Source organism: Sabethes cyaneus, chromosome 2 (genome assembly GCF_943734655.1).
Source record: "Sabethes cyaneus chromosome 2, idSabCyanKW18_F2, whole genome shotgun sequence".
NCBI classification, from domain to species: Eukaryota; Metazoa; Arthropoda; class Insecta; order Diptera; family Culicidae; genus Sabethes; species Sabethes cyaneus.
The window spans coordinates 19,116,688-19,138,632 of NC_071354.1; the positions used below are offsets into that span (position 1 = coordinate 19,116,688).

General features: G+C 40.2%; 1 protein-coding gene across 1 annotated transcript in view; it reads left to right on the plus strand.

Annotated features, from left to right (window-relative positions):
• The window catches only part of LOC128735166 (5-hydroxytryptamine receptor-like), a 64,051-nt gene that overhangs the window by 13,927 nt on the left and 28,179 nt on the right, over positions 1–21,945 (plus strand). The window contains exon 2 of the mRNA XM_053829661.1: positions 7,830–8,073. Coding sequence (XP_053685636.1) covers positions 7,830–8,073 — 244 coding nt within the window. The remainder of the gene's footprint in view (positions 1–7,829; positions 8,074–21,945) is intronic.

Sequence of the window (21,945 nt, forward strand, 5' to 3'; positions counted from 1 at the left end):
ACAAGAGCCCCACGCTCGGTCGGGCGGAGGAAAGGAAACCCCGAAGTCACCGAGGATCCTTAAAAGCACCTTGCGTAGCAATAAATTTCCCAATCCAACAGTATGCTGCTGTGGTTGTTTATGATTATTAGCACCATTTGTCATGCTCGGTGCGCTGGGCCCTTTCTCGCATTCGTTACTGTCGCGAAAATGATAAACACAAGGCACGTTTACATACACGGCGGGTGCATAAAATTATCACCCTCACTCGGGCCTCACATACGTAAGGGAAAATCGCAAAAAATATATAAACATTGCCACGAGGGCTGGCACACGAAACAACCCGTTATATGAGAAAACAAAAACCGTTATGAGTTTGCTCATCACAGTGTGGTGCGGCTAATATTCGATATCGTTGTTGGTCCGATGGGCGCTGATGATAACAGGACCAATAAAAACCAAACCAAAAAAAGATTGTCTCGCACAGCAAGGCACGAGACGTGCCCTGTTTGCAGCACGTTTTTAGTGGCTACTATTTTCTCACGCTCAACGTAACCGTCCATCAGGTCCGCCGGACCTGAGGAGAGCGCCAGAAGTTGCGTTCCATCGTGACAGCTTACCACGCACCGGTTAGTCCGGGACAGTCACAAATTGTTCAGTCAAGTCTGGTTCCGTAACGTATAAGCCGTACCGTACGGATGCGTGTGTCGTTTTCGTTATGATAACAGCCTGTGCTGGCATGGAATAATTTTCCTGTCGACTATCGTAAGTGAAGCTTGATACTGTGTATTATTGCCTCTTTCGAGAATCGAGAATGATATGCTGGGAAAGGATACGTGTCACGTAAGACGAGCTACGGATATTGATGGCTCGATTTGCTTGTGCTCGGCAGCAAGCTGCTGCTGAAGACATATTGCTGGTGGGTAGACGTTACTTCGCTTACCCGGAAATCTAGGTAGTAATCATCGAGATTCGTACCATAGGCACACACATGGTCATGAGTAAACAGATTTAGCAGATTCCGAGGCATGTTCCATGTGGCACATGACGACACAAAATTAAATTTTCGAACCAATTTTCCGTGCTGAAGAAACAGAGAGTGAAGATAACCAAGTGACTCCATTGAAATATGTAAGCCCTAGAAGGCATTTAATGAGAAATGAAAAACAAAACTTAAATTTCGATAGGTCTTGCTTTTCAGAATTCTCTATATTTCAAGGTAATTTGTTTTGCAATATAATGTTGTACAATTTAACTGAAAATATCGTATGGTCAACTCTTGATGTGACTCAAAAAATACATTGGAAATCGGCAGATTTAATATTTAAACTAGAATGCGACTCAAACCGATATATCAAGAATTATAGTTGGTTATAGTAAACAAGTAGGGTAAGCAACCGATAAATCAGGGGTCGCCTATTTTAATCAGTTGAAATTTTACATACTTTAGTGGCGACGGTCCGTTATCGATCCTGCACCGAACGAATTATGGTCCTCCAGTACTGCCGGTCCAGGGCTGCCGTTCTCTAATCCCCTCGAACACCAACTGAATGTATTTCTCGTCATTCTCGACAGCGCACATTCATCGAGTACGGGGACTGCCCCTAAGTCTACAGGCTCTTTCTGGTTCTCTGCTGAAAATAGTGTTGGCCACTCTCTCGTCGGGCATTCTGGCCACGTGCCCAGCCCGCCGCAGCCTGTCACATTGTACTACCTTCATTATATCAAGATATTTGTATACGTGATACAGCTCGTGGTTCATGCGTCTGCACCACACTCCATTTTCCATTGCCAAGCGCCAAGTACCAAGTTCCCAGGTACTCGTCAATCAACTTACTTAAGCGTCCATGATTCATGTCCGTAGAAGGCCACCGAGTGGATTTGAATTCTGTAGAACGCCAGTTTTGTGCGAATTTGAAAAACTACAGGATTTCAGCTGGCTACGTAATCCATAGAATCCGCGGCTGAAATTCGTCTTTTCCCTTCACGGCTTACATCCTTGTCACACGTCACGAGCGTACCATTCAGCGACACACGAATCAGCGTAATTAGTTTCGTCGGAAAAGCATAACTCTAGCATTATCTGCCACAGCTCATTTCGTTTTACTGATTCGTACGCCGCCTTAAAGTCCACAAGCTGATCAAGAGTCTACAAGTTGTACTTCCGCAACTTGACTAGTAACAAAAATTGAAAATTTTATTTTGTTCGTATTTTCAGAACATTTTGATAAGAACATCATCTTGATTCGCTTAATCATAGATACTAGTGTATCTAGTGAAAATTCCAGACTTTCGGGTGCAATTATATTTAAAAACAAAATTGACATTGGACTAGAAATTAGGCTTGGAACTAGACTATAAATTAGAATTGAAATTGGACTTGAAATCGGACTTTGCGCTTGAGACATTAGTTTATATTGAACTAGAAATTGGACTTAAAATTAAAACTGGAACTCCGTTTAGAAATACCTGGAGTGGCAGTTTTACTTGGAATTAGACGTGAAATCGCAATTTAACCAGAATTTGATGTTTTTATTTGTAATTGAAATTGAATTAGACTTGCAATTAATGTTGAAATAAGAATTAAAATTTGATTTAGAATCATAGCTTAAAATTGTCCGAAAATTGAACCTAAAATTGGAATTAAATTACACTTGAAATCGGACCAAAAATCGGATATGCAATAGAACATGATATTGAACTTGGTATTGGACATTACATTAGACTTGAATTTGAACTTGAAGTTTAACTCCACACCAGACATGGATACGAGATTAAACGGGAAAGTTTTAATTAGAACTGACATTTTTCTTCTTATTCTCTCATTCGTTTTACCTCTTTTCCGTTTATTTCAGTGTCGTTTTCCATTTTTAGTTCTACCGTCCGCTTTCTTGGTTTTTGCTCTTACATACTTTCCATTTTTCTTTTTTTTCTGTCCCGTTTTTCTTCTTTTCGTGTCGCATTTTTTCTTATTTCCGGTTCACTTTTCCCACATCTTTTCACTCGTTTTTTGAAACTTTCTTTCTCTTTTTCCGTCTTTTCGCTTTTTTCATAATTTTTTCCATCTCCAGTTTTCGTCTTACTCTGATTCTTTTTATTTCCTTTGTTTCTCGTTCATCGGCTTTGTCTAATTCGTTTTTGCACTTTTTGATGCCTCGTTTTCCCGTCTTTTCTGTTCCGTTTATTTTGTTTTGTCTCATTTTTCGCGTCTCCCCTACGGTTTTCCTTTTTATCTCTCGTTTTTGTTTTTGTTTTTGTTCGTTCCATGTCTTCTTTTTCGTTTAGTCCGTTTTTACTGTCTTTCTTTTTTTGTCGCGGTCTAATGTAAACTATGTTTTGTAAAGTGAAGGAATTTCTGGTGCGAAGAATGATAAATTAGATGAAACTGGGAAATTTCGATATGTGCAACCCAAACTCTATTGGTTGGTAGCCAAATGATTTTGCAATCAAACTACTACCGCCCTTATATTAGAAAGTCTCATATCTAATTTTGTCCCTCCAGTTTTAACCATTTCATACACGTAGGGGAGTGTCATCGTGGTTGGGCCACGCTTTAAAATTCGCCCATAACTTTCGTTTCAAAAGAAATTTTTGAAATCTAAATACATCGTTGCAAAGGTCTAAGAATAATGTATATTTCCGGAAAGTTTTGAACTGATTGCTTGAAAAATAAAAAAGTTATAGGCATTTACGTGAAGACAAAAAATGTTGTCATAGTCGGGCCATGTTGTACAGGTTGAGCCACCGCAGAAAATCTAAGACATACGTATTGAAATTCTATATAGAGACAAGAAAAGAATGGATTCCGTGAACAACGGCTCATATAGGTACAAATACCCTATTTTTAATTGCATTTTTGCAAAATTTTGGCGATATTGTAAAATTAATATTGCTACAATCGCCTTTTCCGAAACGTACAACTACAATGAAAAAAAAAAAACAAAGAAGATCTAGATTTTTATCGTATTAATTTTGCTTTATTTCATCACATTTTACGTTACTGACTTTCTCTAGCGATTATTGCGCTTCTGCGCTTAAAATTATGGTGGCCCAACCATGACTACTCAAGTGGCCCGACCTTTACAAATAGCGCTTTTCTAGTATTTCACCTTAGCCTTCCCAAACACCTCACTGAAGGGGATTTTTCTATAGTCTTCATGTGCAGCACAACACACATCATACATTTTCAAAATTTATCTCGATAATTGCATTTCATGAATCATTTCTTGAAGAAAAGTTCATTGCGCCTGGAGAACATTTTTTGTAATATTTAGTAACCGAAATCTGTACGGGTGTTTTGAATACACGATTGAAACTCACAATATTGTGAAAAGTTAGCTATCACAGTAAGAAGTTTTACAATGGTTGTATCATAGATATCATGAGTTACTAAAACTGTAAAATCGTGATGGCCCGACCATAGCAGTGGCCCGACGATAACGACAGTACCCTACACATACGCTCCCCCACTGACGGTAATTGTAAAAACATTTGGGTACCAACCGAAAGAGTGTGTCATCAAATTTATCATTCTTCGCACCAGAAACTCCATCGCTTTTCCTCTTTTTCTGTCTAATATTCTCGTTATTAACCGCTTAGCTGGTGTCGAGGTTCGATGCTGGTCTAGCAAGCCAGTCATCGTATATTCGATTCTCGGCTAGACGATGCTGCTAGATAGAGTCAGTAGGACTTTCGCACTAACCCTGTAACTCTAATTGCCGGCGATAAAGAAGGGTCGAGTCTTAGAAAGGACGTTTAAGCCCAAGGCTTTGCCTTTTTCTCCCGTTTTTACTATATTTCTACTTCTATATCTCGTAAAACCACTTTTTCTCGTTTTCTTTGTTTCCTCAATCGGTTTCCTTTTATGGTTTATCTTGGTTTCCTCTTTGTTTGCTCTTGTTTATTGTTCCATATTTCTTTTTTCATCTCATTTTTGCTTCTTTTTCTCATTCGTTTTTCCTTTTTTCTATCCGCAGTGTCCTCTTTCTATGCACTATTTCTCTTCGTTTCCTGTCCCGTTTCGACCTTTTTTCATTTTCTGGTCTCGATTTTCGTCTTTTATAGCTTTTTAGCTCCTTTTTCATAGTGTCTTTGTTTTCGTCGTTTTCCTTTGTTTTTGTTTTCCGTCTTACTCTTACTCTTTTTCCCATAATCTGTTTTCTTTTCGATCCCGTTTGTTCTCCATTTGGTCGGTGTTAAGTCAGACCGAACCAAGTGACAAAACTCTGATTTCGAGAAAAACACGTTCAAAGTTTGCGGCTCTGTATGGTTTATAGCTATCAATCATTCTCATAGCTCTGGCTGTTTGTAGAAGAAATAGTTTGTAGCTTAGAAATTTCTTAATCGTTTGCAGTCAGTAACTCATTTTTTTTTTAAATTTTGTGACTTGGTCCGGTCTGATTTATCACCGACCATTTGTTGTCCGGTTTGTTCTCCATTTTTAGTCCCGTTTTTTCTTCTTTTGTGTTCGGGTTATCCTTATTTTTTCTCCTTTTCTTCGTTTTCTTTATGACTACTCCTTCTATTCTCTTGTTTTTCTTCTTTTTTCTTCCGTCCTTCATCTTTTTCTGTCCAGCCTCCTTGTTTATTGCCTCGTTTTCCCTGCTTTTCTTTCCCGTTTTCTTCTTTTCCACTTATTTTAGTTTCCCTCCCATTCTGTTTCGTTTTTCTTTCTTTTCATGCCATTATTTATGTTTTTTCTCTCTCGCGTTTTTCTTCTTTTTCTATCTCGTTTGTCCAATGTTTATCCCGTTTTCCTCCGCGCTTTTTCGGTTTTTTCTCCTTCTGTCTCGCTTTACTTTTTTTGCTTCTTTTTCCAGAGAGCAGCAGAAGATCACCCTTCAAAGTAAGCCCATCGGTAATCCATCTGTGAATATGCTCAGAAAATTTACTGACATTTTCATGAAAAAACGGTATGCTCTACATTGTTTCAGGTATCAGAACTTTTTGGCTCGGGTGGCACGTTGTTTGGTTCATGAGATATGAATTTTTGAATTAGGTAAATTCGTAAGCTGACTGCTAAGTTATAAAAATTATTTTGTTTTAGATTAAATTTCATAGATAAGATGAGGCACGTGCCCCAGTGTGCCTGAGTCTAAGTACGCCAGTGACAGTAGACGCAATTCACACAAACACTGTATTAACTGTCTTTTTTGGAAAGGGAGAAAGTGTCTGTCGCGAAGAATGCTTGATTGGGTGAACTGGCAAATTTCGATATGTATACAGACCAAAGTCGCAGGCTGAAAACCTCTTAAATGAAGAATAATAATAATTAATAACTGAAATTTCCAATCAGCAGAAGCATAATCATAGCATAGCTGCTACTCCGTTATTGACCAGGACCGATGAAAATTGCAAAATGATGGCTGGAAAAAGCACTGCGACTTGGGACAGCATGCTATTCCTCATTGTGCATCCTTATCAGGTCCCTGCATGCTGATCAATACCGACGCCAGCCACGTCCGAATGCGGGTCCTGGTGGGATGGGAAGGAATGTTACTCTACTTGTACTTGTTGCTACTAAAGACCAGGGAATCCTCTGCATCTTCACAAGTATTTCGGAAAAGGAATTGTTGTTAGTAGATGGAGGAAGCTAGATGGATAATGTATAAAAATAATTAGGCATAATTAAACGAACCAATAGTCCCTAAGTTAATAAGCATTTCCTCTTACCAACGCTAATATGCAGAGATATAGCACCCTACACGCTTAAATTTACTGAAATTTCCAATGGTGAAAAAGTGGTTCATATGTCCATAATTATTTTTTCCTTATTGAGTTTGCTATGCATTAGTATAATTCAAGACTGCTTAAGAAGGCACCATGGTGATCAAAATGTATTCCGCCTGATTAAAATTAGTTTCGGCACTTCAATAGTGACTTCCATTATTAACAACTTGAAGAACTAAAATTAACAAGAAGATTGGAGTGCTGATATTCCCTACTTAGTCAACCCAACGCTTATAATAAGGTAAAACAATCAGTGATCCGCTTAGACTGCTTAAAATAGATTCTCTACCCTAAATTAAAGTCGTTCCGGATCGATGTGCCGACTTCCGTGAATATATTTACCAACCAACTGGGTACCAATTCAATACCGGCACTGTTTTTCTCTGTAACCGGTCGATTCATCATAGCACAACGACTTCATCCGTCAGTATTGGGGCTGCTGTTTTCGGTGATAATAAAGTCATCAAATAAACTGTCCCGTCTGTGACGGCACCACACCGGTTTGTCCTTGTCCATCCGTCCGGTCTGGTCTGCTCGTCGCATTCTCGACACAGTAGATAAATTACTGCCAGGCTGGTTAATGTTTTGATTAATTTCGGCTCCATCCAGCACGAGCACAGCACACTCACATTAGATCAACACCGTCATCATCAACACTGTACTAAGTAGGTATAGGTATGTAGTTCCAAACCGACCGGCGGGACGGACGGACGACCAACCCAGCCGGCCGTATGGGACAAGCGAACCGACGACAAAGATGGATGGCTCTCGGTTTTGCCCAAAATCCGAACGGCAGACTTTGTGAATTTAAATTGGACGGTAATCAATCAAAGCACGCGCGCAGGAAAATGTGTCGCTTTGGCGTGAAACGATGCCAGACCAGATCCTTTTCCGATGTTGTTCGATGACAGCCGATTGCGGTTGTTTACATAGTTTTTCAATCCATTTGGGAACGCGACGGATCTATTCAGCTGGCATAAGCAATGTGTTTGATACATCATTAAATTAGTTTGGAAGAATAGAATGCAAGCGGAGAGCTTAAAATCCACATTTATTCCGTGCAACGATAATACCATCTGTTTCTAAAACCGAATTTCTCTTCCTCTCTCCCTCTATTGTAGGAAATGTTTTTGTTATAGCGGCGATTCTGCTGGAACGGAACCTGCAAAGCGTTGCCAACCACTTGATATTATCGTTGGCCGTGGCGGATCTGCTGGTGGCCTGTCTGGTGATGCCACTCGGAGCCGTGTACGAGGTATCGAACGAGTGGCGACTGGGAGCGGATCTGTGCGACATGTGGACCTCCAGTGACGTGCTGTGCTGCACCGCGTCCATACTGCATCTGGTAGCAATCGCACTGGACAGGTAGGTTGGATTTCGATCCGGACAGTACCAATGCTTTATCGCGCGAAGCTGATATCGGAAATTTTTTATAATTTGCTTCAGATCAACTCGATTAAGTTTCGATGTTCTGGTATGCTGTGATATCGAAATTGTGTTCATGTTTTACATTCATCCTTTGGTATTATACATAGCATGGCATATTAAGAGGGTATATATCCATAACAACATTAAGACGTAGAGATAAAATTAAAAATAGAATAATCACGTAGGTCAACTAATAATCAAAATGAGTCCAATCGAAATCGAAATCAAATACAATCCAAATCAAATTTAATCAAAACCAATCCAAATCCGACATAAATCCAATTTAAATCTAATCCTAGTTCAATCGTGATCCAAGCCTTATGCAATCCAATCCAAATCCATCTTTCACTTAAATCAAACTCAAATCTAAATCAAATCAAATTTAAATCTAATCAATTTAATTAACTCTAATTCTAATTCAAATCTCATCCAAATCCAATTCAAATCCTATCCAAATCCAATCCAAATCGTTACTAAATCCAATTCAAATCCAATTCAAATCCAATCCAAATCTAATCCAAATTCAATCCAAATCTAATCCAAATCCAATCCAGATCCAATCCAAATTCAATCCAAATCCAATCCAAATCCATTATAAATCCAATCCAAATCCAATCCAAACCTAAATCCAATCCAAATCCAATCCAGATCTAATCGAAATCCGATCCAAATCCATTCTAAATCAAATCCAAATCCAATCTAAACCTAAGTGCAATCCAAATCCAACCCATATCTAACCGAAATCCGATCCAAATTCAATCCAAGTCCAATGCAAATCCAATCTAAATCTAAACCAAATCCATTCCAAATCCAAATCCAATCCAATTCCAATCCAAATCCATTCCAAATCCATTCCAAATCCAATCCAAATCCAATCCAAATCCAAATCCAATCCAAATCTACTCCAGATCTAATCGAAATCGAATCCAAATCCAGATCCAATCGGAATCCAATCCAAATCCAATCCAAAACTATTCCAAATCCAATCCAAACCCAATCCAAATCCATTCCAAATCCATTCTAAATCCATTCCAAATCCAATTCAAATCCAATCCAAATCCAATCCAGATCCAATCGAAATCTAGTCCAAATCCAAATCCAAATCCAAATCCATTACAAATCTAATCCAAATCCAATCCAAATCCAATTCAAAGCCAATCCAGATTCAATCCAAATCCAATCCAAATCCAATCCAGATCCAATCGAAATCCAATCCAAATTCAAATTCAATCCAAATCCATTACTAATCCATTACAAATCCAATTCAAATCCATTATAAATCCATATCCAAATCCATTCCAAATCCATTTAATCGAAATCCATTCCAAATCCAACCTAAATCCAATCCATAGGGTGGATTGGGATTGGATTTCGATGAGATTTGGATCCATTTGGGTTGGATTTGGAATGGATTTGGATTGAATTTGTAATGGATTTGGATTGGATTTGAATTGGATTTCGATTAAATTTGGATTGGATTTGGATGGGATTTATAAATCCAATCCAAAACTAATCCAAATTTAATCAAAATCCAATTCAAATCCAATTCAAATTTAATCAAAATCCAATCCAAATCCAATCCAGATCCAATCGCAATCCAAATCCATTACAAATTCAATCAAAATCCAATCCAAACCTAAATTCAATCCAAATCCAATCCAGATCTAATCGAAATCCGATCCAAATCTAAATCCAATCCAAATCCAATCTAAATTCAATCCAAATCCAATCCAATCCAATCCAATCCAATCCAATCCAATCCAAATCCAATCCAAATCCAATCCAAATCCAATCCAAATCCAATCCAAATCCAATCCAAATCCAATCCAAATCCAATCCAAATCCAATCCAAATCCAATCCAAATCCAATCCAAATCCAATCCAAATCCAATCCAAATCCAATCCAAATCCAATCCAAATCCAATCCAAATCCAATCCAAATCCAATCCAAATCCAATCCAAATCCAATCCAAATCCAATCCAAATCCTATCCAAATCCAATCCAAATCCAATCCAAATCCAATCCAAATCCAATCCAAATCCAATCCAAATCCAATCCAAATCCAATCCAAATCCAAACCAAATCCAAATCCAAATCCATTCCAAATCCAATTTAAATCTAAATCCAACCCAAATCCAATCCAAATCCAATCCAAATCCAATCCAAATCTAGTCCAAATCCAATCCAAATCTAATCAAAATCCAATACTAATTCAATCCAAATCCAATCTAAATCCAAATCCAAATCTAAATCCAATCCTAATCCAAATTCAATTCAAGTCCAATCCTGATCCAATCCTAGTCCAATAAAAATCTAATCTAAACCTAATCCAAATCCATTCCAAATCCAAATAAAATCCAATCCAAATCCAATCCAGATCCAATCGAAATCCAGTCCAAATCCATATCCAAATCCATTACAAATCTAATCCAAATCCAATCCAAATCCAATAAAATCCAACCAAATCCAATCTAAATCCAATCCAAATCCAATTCAAAACCAATCCAGATTCAATCCAAATTCAATTCAAATCCTATCCAGATACAATCGAAATCCAATCCAAATCCAAAACCAATCCAAATCCATTACAAATCCAATCCAAATCCATTACAAATCCAATCCAAATCCATTCCAAATCCTTTTCAAATCCATTCCAAATCCAACCCAAATCCAATCCATAGGGTGGATTTGGATTGGATTTCGATGAGATTTGGGTTCATTTGGGTTGGATTTGGAATGGATTTGGATTGAATTTGTAAAGGATTTGGATTGGATTTCGATTGGATTTGGATTGGATTTCAATTGAATTTGGACTGGATTTGGATTGGATTTATAAACCTAATCCAAATTTAATCAAAATCCAATTCAAATCCAATCCAAATTTAATCCAAATCCAATCCAGATCCAATCGAAATCCAATCCAAATTCATTGCAAATTCAATCCAAATCCAATCCAAACCTAAATTCAATCCAAATCCAATCCAGATCTAATCGAAATCCGATCCAAATCTAAATCCAATCCAAATCCAATCCAAATCCAATCCAAATCCAGTCCAAATCCAATCTAAATCCAATCCAAATCTAATCAAAATCCAATACTAATTCAATCCAAATCGAATCTAAATCCAAATCTAAATCCAATCCTAATCCAAATTCAATCCAAGTCCAATCCTGATCCAATCCTAGTCCAATAAAAATCCAATTCAAATCCAATCCAAATCCAATCTAAGTCACATCCAAATTCAATCGAAATCCAATTCCATGTCCAATCCAAATGAATTCAATGAGTTGAATCTACAAAAATGACATTTATTAATGACTTTTAAAAAGTTGTGAAGAGACTGCCGATGACAATGCAATACGTATGAAAGAATCAGGTGACCCCTTATCCTCTCATCTATTCTAAATTTCTATAATTATTCTGTACGAAACAGGCATCGGTCTAAAAGAATCTCTAGATCTAGAACGAATTGATATTCTTACGACAGAAATAAAAACTTGTTACATAGTCAGCAACAACTAGGAGTTCCTCCGAATGTCATTCGTTGCGCACAGCACTATCAACTGTGACTGACGTAGCATAACAAAAAATCAACATCCGGCAAATGGAAACATTGTGCGTGCCTCTGGTTCCAACATTTGCAACACAACAGCGTTTCTGAATCGAATGCAAAACAGAATCTGAAATGTGTTTTATTCAGTACAGCGTTGGTTATTTGCCGGTGTGTTTGTCATTGTACGTATTAACTGTATCTGGTTGACAGAACATGGAACAGGATTTGTATTCAAGTTGCAATGAACGCGTCTAGGGAAATGTGCTTTGCTAATTCTGCTTGAAAGCATTCTTGTTAAGTGTCACAATTAATATAGTTAGCTTGTTGTCTCCATTTGCTAGGACACATGTAATTACAAGACAAGCCTCTAAAGTTACACGAGTAATTAAATACAGCCCTACCGCAATGTTAAAATTATGCACATTTCGCATGACATCACTTTTTATTGCAGCCGATAGCAATAATCATCAAGTATGAATAACAATTGAACAGAAGAATATTTTATCGAATTCACCTGCAATTTACTCGCTGAACACAGTGGTATTATGTTTCACGCAATTTTACTTTCGTTTGAAAATAAAACTTTATGCCACAATACAAAGATATTTATCATAAAGGATTCCAATAGAACGATTTAATCAGCAAATTTTACTGAAAATAAAAACAATCATCGAACTTGACAGCCAGCAATGATTCATTCCGAAGCATACCGCAATTTTTCCGCATGCATTCCGTTGCAGCTTGTATTAGCTCCACCCTCTCCGTACTGCTCTGCTGGTGCTGGAACAATTTCCAATCAAGCTTAACTATGCAAAACCGGTTAACTTTGTTCCGGAAGTAATCCCGGGAAGCTGATTCCGCCGCATGGACTGTCATTGCCATGGTGCTTCGAAGCACACGAGCACAAAGTCGTCTCCAGAAGAATAAAGTTCGGCCTCGGTCAGAACCCGGAGCAACCCGGACGAGTGCCTTACGCGCCGGGACGACAGGAAGCGGCAACTATAATAACGCTAGCAAACAGGAAAACTTTTCGCATTCTTCCGTCGATAGTTGTACGTACCGTACGGTTCGATTTTATTCCTTCGGCTGCCGCCTCGAAGCCAAGCAGGAACCCGTTGGAACCAGTCAGTGCCAGACCGTTGCTACTGTGGTACTGAGCCTGGATGCTGAAATGCAGAAGGAACTTCCGTCGAATTTAATTATTCCTTTGGAGTATCTTGGCTATTCCTGATGTTGACAACAGTATTTCCTGTATCAACATAATTAGATTTGTATTTGGAAAACTTTTCCCTTGCTGGTGAAATCTTTCAAATTCAGATAAATTGAACAGCTGAACTGATCCAACTAAATAATACGTTTGTAATCCAGCAAATGTACTAGATGATTTGACTCAGGCAAAAAGTCTGGCCGAAAACAAACTTTTCTCTAATTTCGTAAGCACAAGGACATTGAATTAGAGCGAGCGTCAAATGTCACTCGTGGCCGGATGGGGCCGGACGGTTTACTCAGAAAAACAGCAACCGACAAAATGAGAACTCTGCTTCTTCACATTCCAAGGGGTAGCAAACAAACTGTAAAAAGCAACTAACCGTGCTGAAAATATAAAAGTTGCTTCATACTTGCTTGCTGCTGATGGAAGGAACCGCATCTGCCCCCGTCCCGGGAGAACTAGGCAGCATCCGGTGTTCAGCTTTATGGCTTAAGCTCTTGCAGCGGAATTTAATTAATCATTTCTAAAAGCTTTCCGTGTCAGAAAGAACTAACTCAATTTATTGTACTGCTACTGTCTTTCCTTCGAGCTCTCTGACTGGGCCGCTACAGTCAGCTCAGGTGATGCCGATAAAAGATGAAAATGTATTTTCACGGCCCGATAGCAGCAGCAGCTGCTGCTGCAAAATGGTACCTAAAACAACAGCAAGCTTGATGGAAGCTGAAACTTTGAGCGCTTGGTGAGCGGGTGAGTGATTTTCCACTAACGAGTTTTGTGGCTGAGAAAAGGGCAAATTTGAGATGGAAAAAAACGACATTCTGGATAGATGTGACTTTTGTAGTAGTTGAAAAGTTTGTGGATTAATGATAAAACTGATGAGGGTTGTTATGGTCATTAGCTTAGCAAATGACAGGGGCTTTTAGTGAACAATAGTCAAATGTGGACTTCAGGAGCTGTAGATGGAGGATGAATATTTGAAGCAAAGCTAAGGATAAGGTGTTTGAGAGTTGCTGATTCTGATTGTAAAACGAGTACTTAGGGTTGCACTTTGTACTGATTTTAGGAAATGTCCAAATGCTTTCTATGAGTCTCTAGACGATCAGCCTCTATACCTTGCAGTTTAGCGCAAAGGATTCAATTACAAACTATCTAACCGGAAGTGTATGTGCGGAAAAATTTCAAACGAAACCCGATTGATTACAATCAACCAAAATTTCTAACCGAGACACGTTATAGTGAAAACAATCCTGCCAGAGTTCTATTCCGCCACTGCAATGAAAAAGTTATCTACTTTTGATCGCAATCCCCACACATTTTGATAATAAATTGATACGCGTACTTTGCGTGAGCAGGGTATGTTTCGAATACGGCAAAAAGGTGACGCCACTAGAACTTAAAGACACGTCAGACGGTATAACGTCACCAAACCATGGGTGCCTACTTGAATCCGAAAGCAGGAAGACTCAACTTCTATCGACGTCGGGGCGACTATGGTTAACGTAGCCTACGTAGCCTCGACTGGGTTGGACGGGCGTTTAAGTCGGCGTTTTAAGAACAGCTCAAGTTGCACCAATCCATAAAGGTGTCAAGCTCTCGTTAAAGGCATATTGCATCAACCTTCAATCGAATCCCCTAGAAAATCTTCAGATCGTCGGCGTAGGATCAACGAGGATCTTTAGGAACGTGGTTGACCTGAAGAACAACGGTCCCAAATTACTACCCCATGGGATTCCAGGCGTGTCCCGAAATGCATTTGATTGAACACCTTTAACTGTCACAATCAGTTTACGACCTACGAGATAGGAATTGAACCATCAAAACTCACTGTTACTGACATCGAGTTTTTCCAATTTAGCAATCGCACCTACCTCCTCATGGTATCGGCCGGAATACGAGCAATCCTGGCGGGGTTCAGGTAACCAACCACGATGAAAACTAAGGTCGTATACCGACAGGGAAAGAGGAACTCGTGCGGATGTTGAGAGAGTAACGAGAAATCGGCTTGCCAGCCTTGAGCGTCTATTCCCATGTCAGAAACGGCTCTTGATGGCTTGATGATTCCTCAACCATGTACGCGGTTGTATTCCAGGTTAGGAGCGGCTTACGATAGCGTTTGATCCAGAGCGGGCGGCTGAATAAAGAGACATGATGATTCGGAACTAAAGATGGTAGCCCCATCACGAGACTCGGTATCGTGGCCTACCTAAATGAAACTACTTAGGAAATTTAACCCATTATGACCCGGGTATACCTAAATTTGGACCAAATGAAGTGAAACTCTGTAATCTATTATATTATGGCTCGAATGTATCGGGAAACGCAAAATCATCATTTGGAATGCTTTCAAGGCCAAAATATCGCAGGTTAAATATTTTATAGGCTCTGTTTCAAACAAACAAATTACAAAGTTTTTTCCAGATTTCTTACCGAATTTTGTGATAGAATTTACATATAAATACTAATTTACATGTCAGGTAATGTTTCGTCACTAAATGTAGACTTTTCCATGCGTTTTGGAGACAAAAATTTTTTCGCCATTTTTTCAACTTTTTTTCCGCCATTTGTCACAACTTTGCACTGCTGAAAATACAGATGAAATGACAAAAACTGACAAATTATATCACAAACACATCTGATTGATGTCTTATCTCTCTTGTAGTGATATATTAACAATGCTAACTATTGAAATTCAGCAGTAAACAGGTTTTGAAGACGAGGTATGATATATCATACGCTGGGTCATAATGGGTTAAGTTGGGATTGCAAATTAGAGATAGCACTAGAATTTATTTATATAAGAGGCTTATGTCTGTACCGAAAACCAGGTCTCTGACAGGACGTCATAAGAGGCTTATCGGTAATTAAAAACAGGTCCCTGAAAGGACGTCATGCTGTAGTAGTAATGGGTTGTATTCTCAGTCACCTCACTGGTCGACTGCTGGACTGCTCGATTGCTCAACTAGTTGACTAGACTGCTCGACTGGACTGGTCGATTAGACTGCTCGGTTTAATTGCTTGACTGGACTGCTTAACTGAACTGTTCGACTGAAATGTTCGATTCGACTGCTCGACTCAACTGCTTGATTGGACAGATCGACTTGACTGGTTGACTGAACAGCTCGATTTAACTTCTCGAGTGGACTACTCGACTTAACTACTCGATTCGACTGCTTGACACATTTGCTTGACTTACTACTTGACCCGACTGCTCGACTTAACTGCACGATTCGACGCTCTACTCAACTGATTGATTGCACTACTCGACTGGACTACTCAACTCACCTGCTCGACTCGACTGCTCGAATGAACTGCTTGACTCAACTACTCTATTTGACTATTCGAATCGGCTACTCGACTCAACTGCTCAACCCAATTACTCGATTCAACTGCTCGATTAGACTACTCGATTCGATTGCTAGACTCAACGGACAGCTTGATTCAACAGCTCAACTAGACTGCTCGACTTAACCACTCAACCCGACTGCTCGACTCAACTGCTTGACTTAACTGTTTGATTCGACAGCTCGACTTAACTGCTCGATTCAATTGCTCGACTGGACTACTTGATTGAGCTGCTAAACTCAACTGTTAGACTTAACTGCTCGACTAGGTTACTCGATTTAGCTGCTCGACTGGACTATTCAACTTAACTGATCGATTAAACTGCTCGACTGGACCGCTCGGTTCAACTGCCCAACTCGACTGCACGACTCAACTGCTCGATTGCTTGACTGGACAGCTTGATTTAACTGGTCGACTAGACTGTTCGATTTCACTGCTCGACTCAACTGCTTGACTTTTGTTTGATTCGACAGCTTGACTTATCTGCTCGACTGAACTACACGACTCAACTGCTCAACTGGACTACTCGACTCAACTGCTCGAATAAACTGTTTGACAGGACTACTCGACTCAACTGTTCGACTTAACCGCTTGACCCGACTGCTTGACTAAACTATTCGATTCGACTGCTCGACTAGACTACTCGATTCAACTGCTCGACTAGACAGCTCGACTTAACACCTCGATTAAACTACTCGATGACTGCTCGGTTTCACTGCTCGACTTGACTACTCGACTCGACCACTCGATTCAGCTGCTCGACTCGATTGCTCGACCGGATTGCTTGACTGCACAGCTTGATTCAACTGCTCGATTAGTCTGTTCGACTTGACGGTTCCACTCGACTGCACGACCTGGGGTGACATTGCGCATCTCGTTGCGAGTAACTTTGGTTCGCTTCGACCACGTTAAACAAATGGGCGTCTCGAACCAAAATCACTCGAAACGAGAATCGGAATGTCACCCCTGGTCCGGTCTGATTTACCACCGACCATATGAATCGGTTTGCGGCAGATGGTTCAGAGCCACTCACACAAAAGAGCCATATTGCCCACCTATAGAATCAGCACAGTGGAGATATTTTTATTCAGTTAAATAAAATCCAATTCGACCAAAAAACTAATTGTTTCAGTTTCCGGCTATGACCCTTTTATATACAACATCTTAGAGCTATATTATGCAATATAAGAACTCAAAGAACTAATACAAAGAACGTCTACGCCACCACTGGCCAATGGAATGTATCCGCAGTTTTCTGAATCCTGAACAGACATTTATATTTTCCGTATCGTAAGATTCGGGCTCAACTAATCTATATATAAGAGGTTTGTCTGTAGCCAAAACCATGTCTCTGACAGGACGTCATAAGAGGCTTATCGATAACTAAAAACAGGCCCCTGACAGCTCGTCATGCTTTCATAGTAATGGGTTCTATTCTCAGTCGCCTCACTGGTCGACTGCTAAACTGCTCGACTGGACTGGTCGACTAGACTGCTCGACTGGACTGGTCGACTAGACTGCTCGACTGGACTGGTCGACTAGACTGCTCGACTAGACTGGTCGACTAGACTACTCGACTTGGTTGTTCGACTGGACTGCTCAGCTGGACTGCTTGATTCAACTACTCGACTCAACTGCTCGACTAGACTACTCGATTCAACTGTTCGACTCAACTGCTCGATTCAACTACTCGACTCAACTGCTTTAACCGCTTTAACTGCTTTAACCGCTTGACTGAACTGCTCGACTCGACTACTCGATTCGATTAATCGAATCGGCTGCTCGACCCGAATGCTCAATTTGTAACTACTCGACCACAATACTCGATTTAACTGCTCGATTTGACAGTTTAACTCGACTGGACAGCTTGATTCGAATGCTCGATTCGATTGCTCGTCGCGATATCAACGTGCCTCTCATTTGAATCGATTCGCGGCAGATAGTGGACGGTTCAGAGCCACTCACACAAAAGAGCTACTTTGCTCATCTTTAGAATCAGCACAATGAAGCTAATATTTTTATTCAGATAAAACCCAATGTGAGCATAAAAACTATTTGTTTCAGTTTCAGACTATGACTCTTGTATGTAAAACATCTTAGAGCAGCGGTTCCCAACCTATTTTGGTTCGCGAACCCCTTGGCGAAATTCCCTATACTACTCTGCAGCGAATTGAAATTTTGGCGTACCCCCGGGGGTTCGCGAACCCCCATTTGGGAAACGCTGTCTTAGAGCTATATTATTGAAATCGTAAGATCTTCGCATGCTGCGATGCATTACTTGCTGAACTTAGTACTGATGATCTTCCCCTTCGGCAGTTACGGGGCATGCTATTATCGGTAATGACAACTATGTCGCTCACAGCAATCGGTTTTGAGTGACAAAATCTCTTAGTTCGGCGAGTAAGTTCTGACAGGTAGTTCGATACCCAGCGTTTCCAAAACTGGTTCGCTAGAACCTGCGACGTGCATCAATTCTGTCGGACGATGGCACAACTGTCATCGAGAATACTAAGAGGTTTCGAGCTGTAAGACGAACCGAGTAAAAAATCATTCGGCGTCAGTGCCCGAGTCCTCATCCATCGGCACGTGTGTTGACAGTATTTTCTATTTCCGATGGCAGGTTGCGAAGGACCTCATCAGATGACCATCTCGTGGAGCAGACTGCCATGAGGTTATTTTTAGCGGTGCGGATGAGTCGCTCCCAGCTACCGCCCATGGCAGCGACATTGGTGCGTTGATTGATGGCTTCCTTGAGCTGCCCCAGCTCACGATTTGCAACCACGAAGTTTGCGCCCCGGTCACTGTATATCTTTTGGGTAGCAGTGAAATTGCGGATCGCCATGATGCCTGAACTTGTGCTTAGCGAATACACAACCTCAATGTGGATTGCTCGCACCGTCAGGCAGGTGGCTAACATTTCCCAACGCTTTTCGATTCTTCGCCCTACGACGACCTCGATCGACCCGAAGTAGTCCGCTCTCGTATGAGTGAACAATCGTGAGAAGGCAGCGAGGCGAGATGGTGGAAGATCTGCCATGAACGGCGGACTAGGCGATGTGGTACTTCTGCCGTATTTCGTTTATACCGATTTCATGGTTTTGGTGGTGGTAGTGTGCTATTAGAAAAGTGGTGCTGGTGCGAGCTTGTTTTCAGAACGGTACTTGTTCTTTAATCCGAATTTCGAATTTTCTGGAAAGCAACGAAAGTGCGAGCCGTATAAACGAGTGCTCTGCCATGAGCAGGTCACTGGCTGTAAGTGGTCCCGTGCGAAATATTATCATGGCGTGCTTGAGGCGACAGTTATAAACGAAGCGATGAAGAAGTGCAGTAATTTTGACAAGTCTCTGCCTGCTTAAGTAGTTGCTAACATCGATGACAGGTTCCGACAATGCATGAAATGATCCAGAAATTATGGGCGCAGTTCGTTATCGGTTGACCCACTCATGCATGGTTGGTATTGGTGGCAAATTTTCTTCCACACCCCAGAGAAAGTCGGCTCCTTTGAACCATGGATGATCGGAGGATATATCTGGTAAGCTGCTTCACTTATTGGCATCGTCGATGTAGTTCAACGTGCTTGGCTCCCATCACCCATTCACGTGGTTCTGAAATCTCGACGGTCTCACTAATTCGATGGCCCAGGTATGAACTGTAGCAAACGAGGGTCAGAGTAGATCAGGCAGAGAACATCTCTGGAATCTAACCAGTATACTTTTCTGCAGATTCAGCAAGACAGTGTTTCTTCAACGGTGCGAGCTAAAAGCCCCAAGAACTGTAGCAGCTATTTTTTTTTATTAAAGCAGAGGAGCGTTTGGGGCGAACAATGTAAGACTGAATACTGGGCAAGTTTCGATCTGCGGCTAAAAATATATTGGGTTTAGTTCGTGGCACTGGGACTCCAACCCAGAATTTCTCGATGTAGCAGCTAGTTCCATTCTAGGGATCGACGTGAACTTCACTGGTGCGACTCTCGGTTAAGCAGCGGCGATGGAACAAATGATGGTTCCGCATTTGCTGAACCATCATTATCTTACAAGGCTGTATATCCACGGCAGAATTAAGCAGTGAATGTCCCAGAGACTCCTAGTTTTCTACGCAGTTGCTTGAGAAACTGCTGCTGGAGCACGGACTAGATCCTTTAGTACTAGCTAGTTCTTCCAGGATCCAGTACTTTTTGTCCTGAAATAGTTTATGCTTCTCCGTCTCCTTCTGCTCTGTCATAAGCCGACGCTTAAGGCGGAACCGAAAGTGGCTAACGTTATTGTGTTAGTGCGACAAACACTGTACTGTACATCTCATGTGTTCGTTAAAAACCTAAACGTTTATTTGAATATTGCATTAGTATTGGTCAAATAGCGGAGCTTGCAAACATAAACAGCTGATCCGCAGCCAACCGCACTGACTACAAACATCCCGAAAAAGGGTTTGTTTTCTTTATCAAAGCATTCCGATTCAATCAAAATTAACAGCAGCAACTGAATAATGCGTAGGATCACTAGGATGTTTAATTAATCCGCTTGCATCGGATTGCGTTTTTGATTCCTGCGTTTGCGTTTTGTTTGTTTACTTCATTCGAAGCTCATCGATGCGGCAAAAGTTGAAAGCTCTTTAAAAGCTCATTGATGTGACGAAAGTTTGATACTGTGTTGCTGCTTTTTCGGAAATCGCTAGTTCAACGAAATATATGCGTAACCAAATATCTATTAACTAATTCCAAATTATACATTGGTCACTTTTATGAACACGTAATGATCGATATGTTCAGTTAAATTTATTTTCCATTAGCAATTATGTTTTGCTGAACGTTTGTTGATATATAGCAGATCGATAAATGGAATGACAAGTTTTAGGAAATTAAAACAGCACTGGAAGCACTGATTCCGTGGCGAAAGCGTGCTCTGCCAATACAGATACATTTTTAAGGCGCAAAACAATACATGCTTCGAATGGTAGCCATTTATCCAGCCATCTTTGAGCCACTTTCGGTTTCCCCTTAAAGGCTTTCTCTTCCTGCAGTTTTAGTAGCTGCAGCTTGACAAGAGTAAAGTATGGATCCTGATAAAAATAGTTCTGCCTGCAGTCCTAATATACTTCAGCATACCATAGCAGAATCTAGGTAACTTCCAATATTAACGCAAAATTTCAATCATATTGTTATCACACTGATGTAATATTGCGTAAATTTAATCAATTTTCACTAGTCACACAATAACAGTAACATAACACTGACTGTTTGAAAGACAAACACAGTCCCAAGTAACCAAAAGTTCCTATAAAAGGGGATTTTTTGGCTTTTTCAGCCAACAAAATGATCGTGAATAGAACTCTATTCAGCTTAATTTTTAAGTAATTAACCGTACATTCAAGTTCGTATTTGACGATTAAACTTCGAAGGGAATACAAAGCTACTTCTAACAGAACTAGAAAGTTCGCTTAAGTCGCTATATGGAACACTGTTCAGCTCAAAAAGAAACTTAAAAAACCCGATTTAATCCACCTAGTGGTGAAAGGAACCTTTGTTATACCATCTCATTTGTCATTTGAGTTAGAATTCGACACGCCTTCGGAACTCAACTTTTTGATTACACTATGATAGTTATCATCAATACATATGCATGTCTATGTAATATACTGATAAATTTGTATAATATTCCAAAGCAATCAAAAAATGTCTTCCTTTTTTTTTGTATAATTTGTTATTT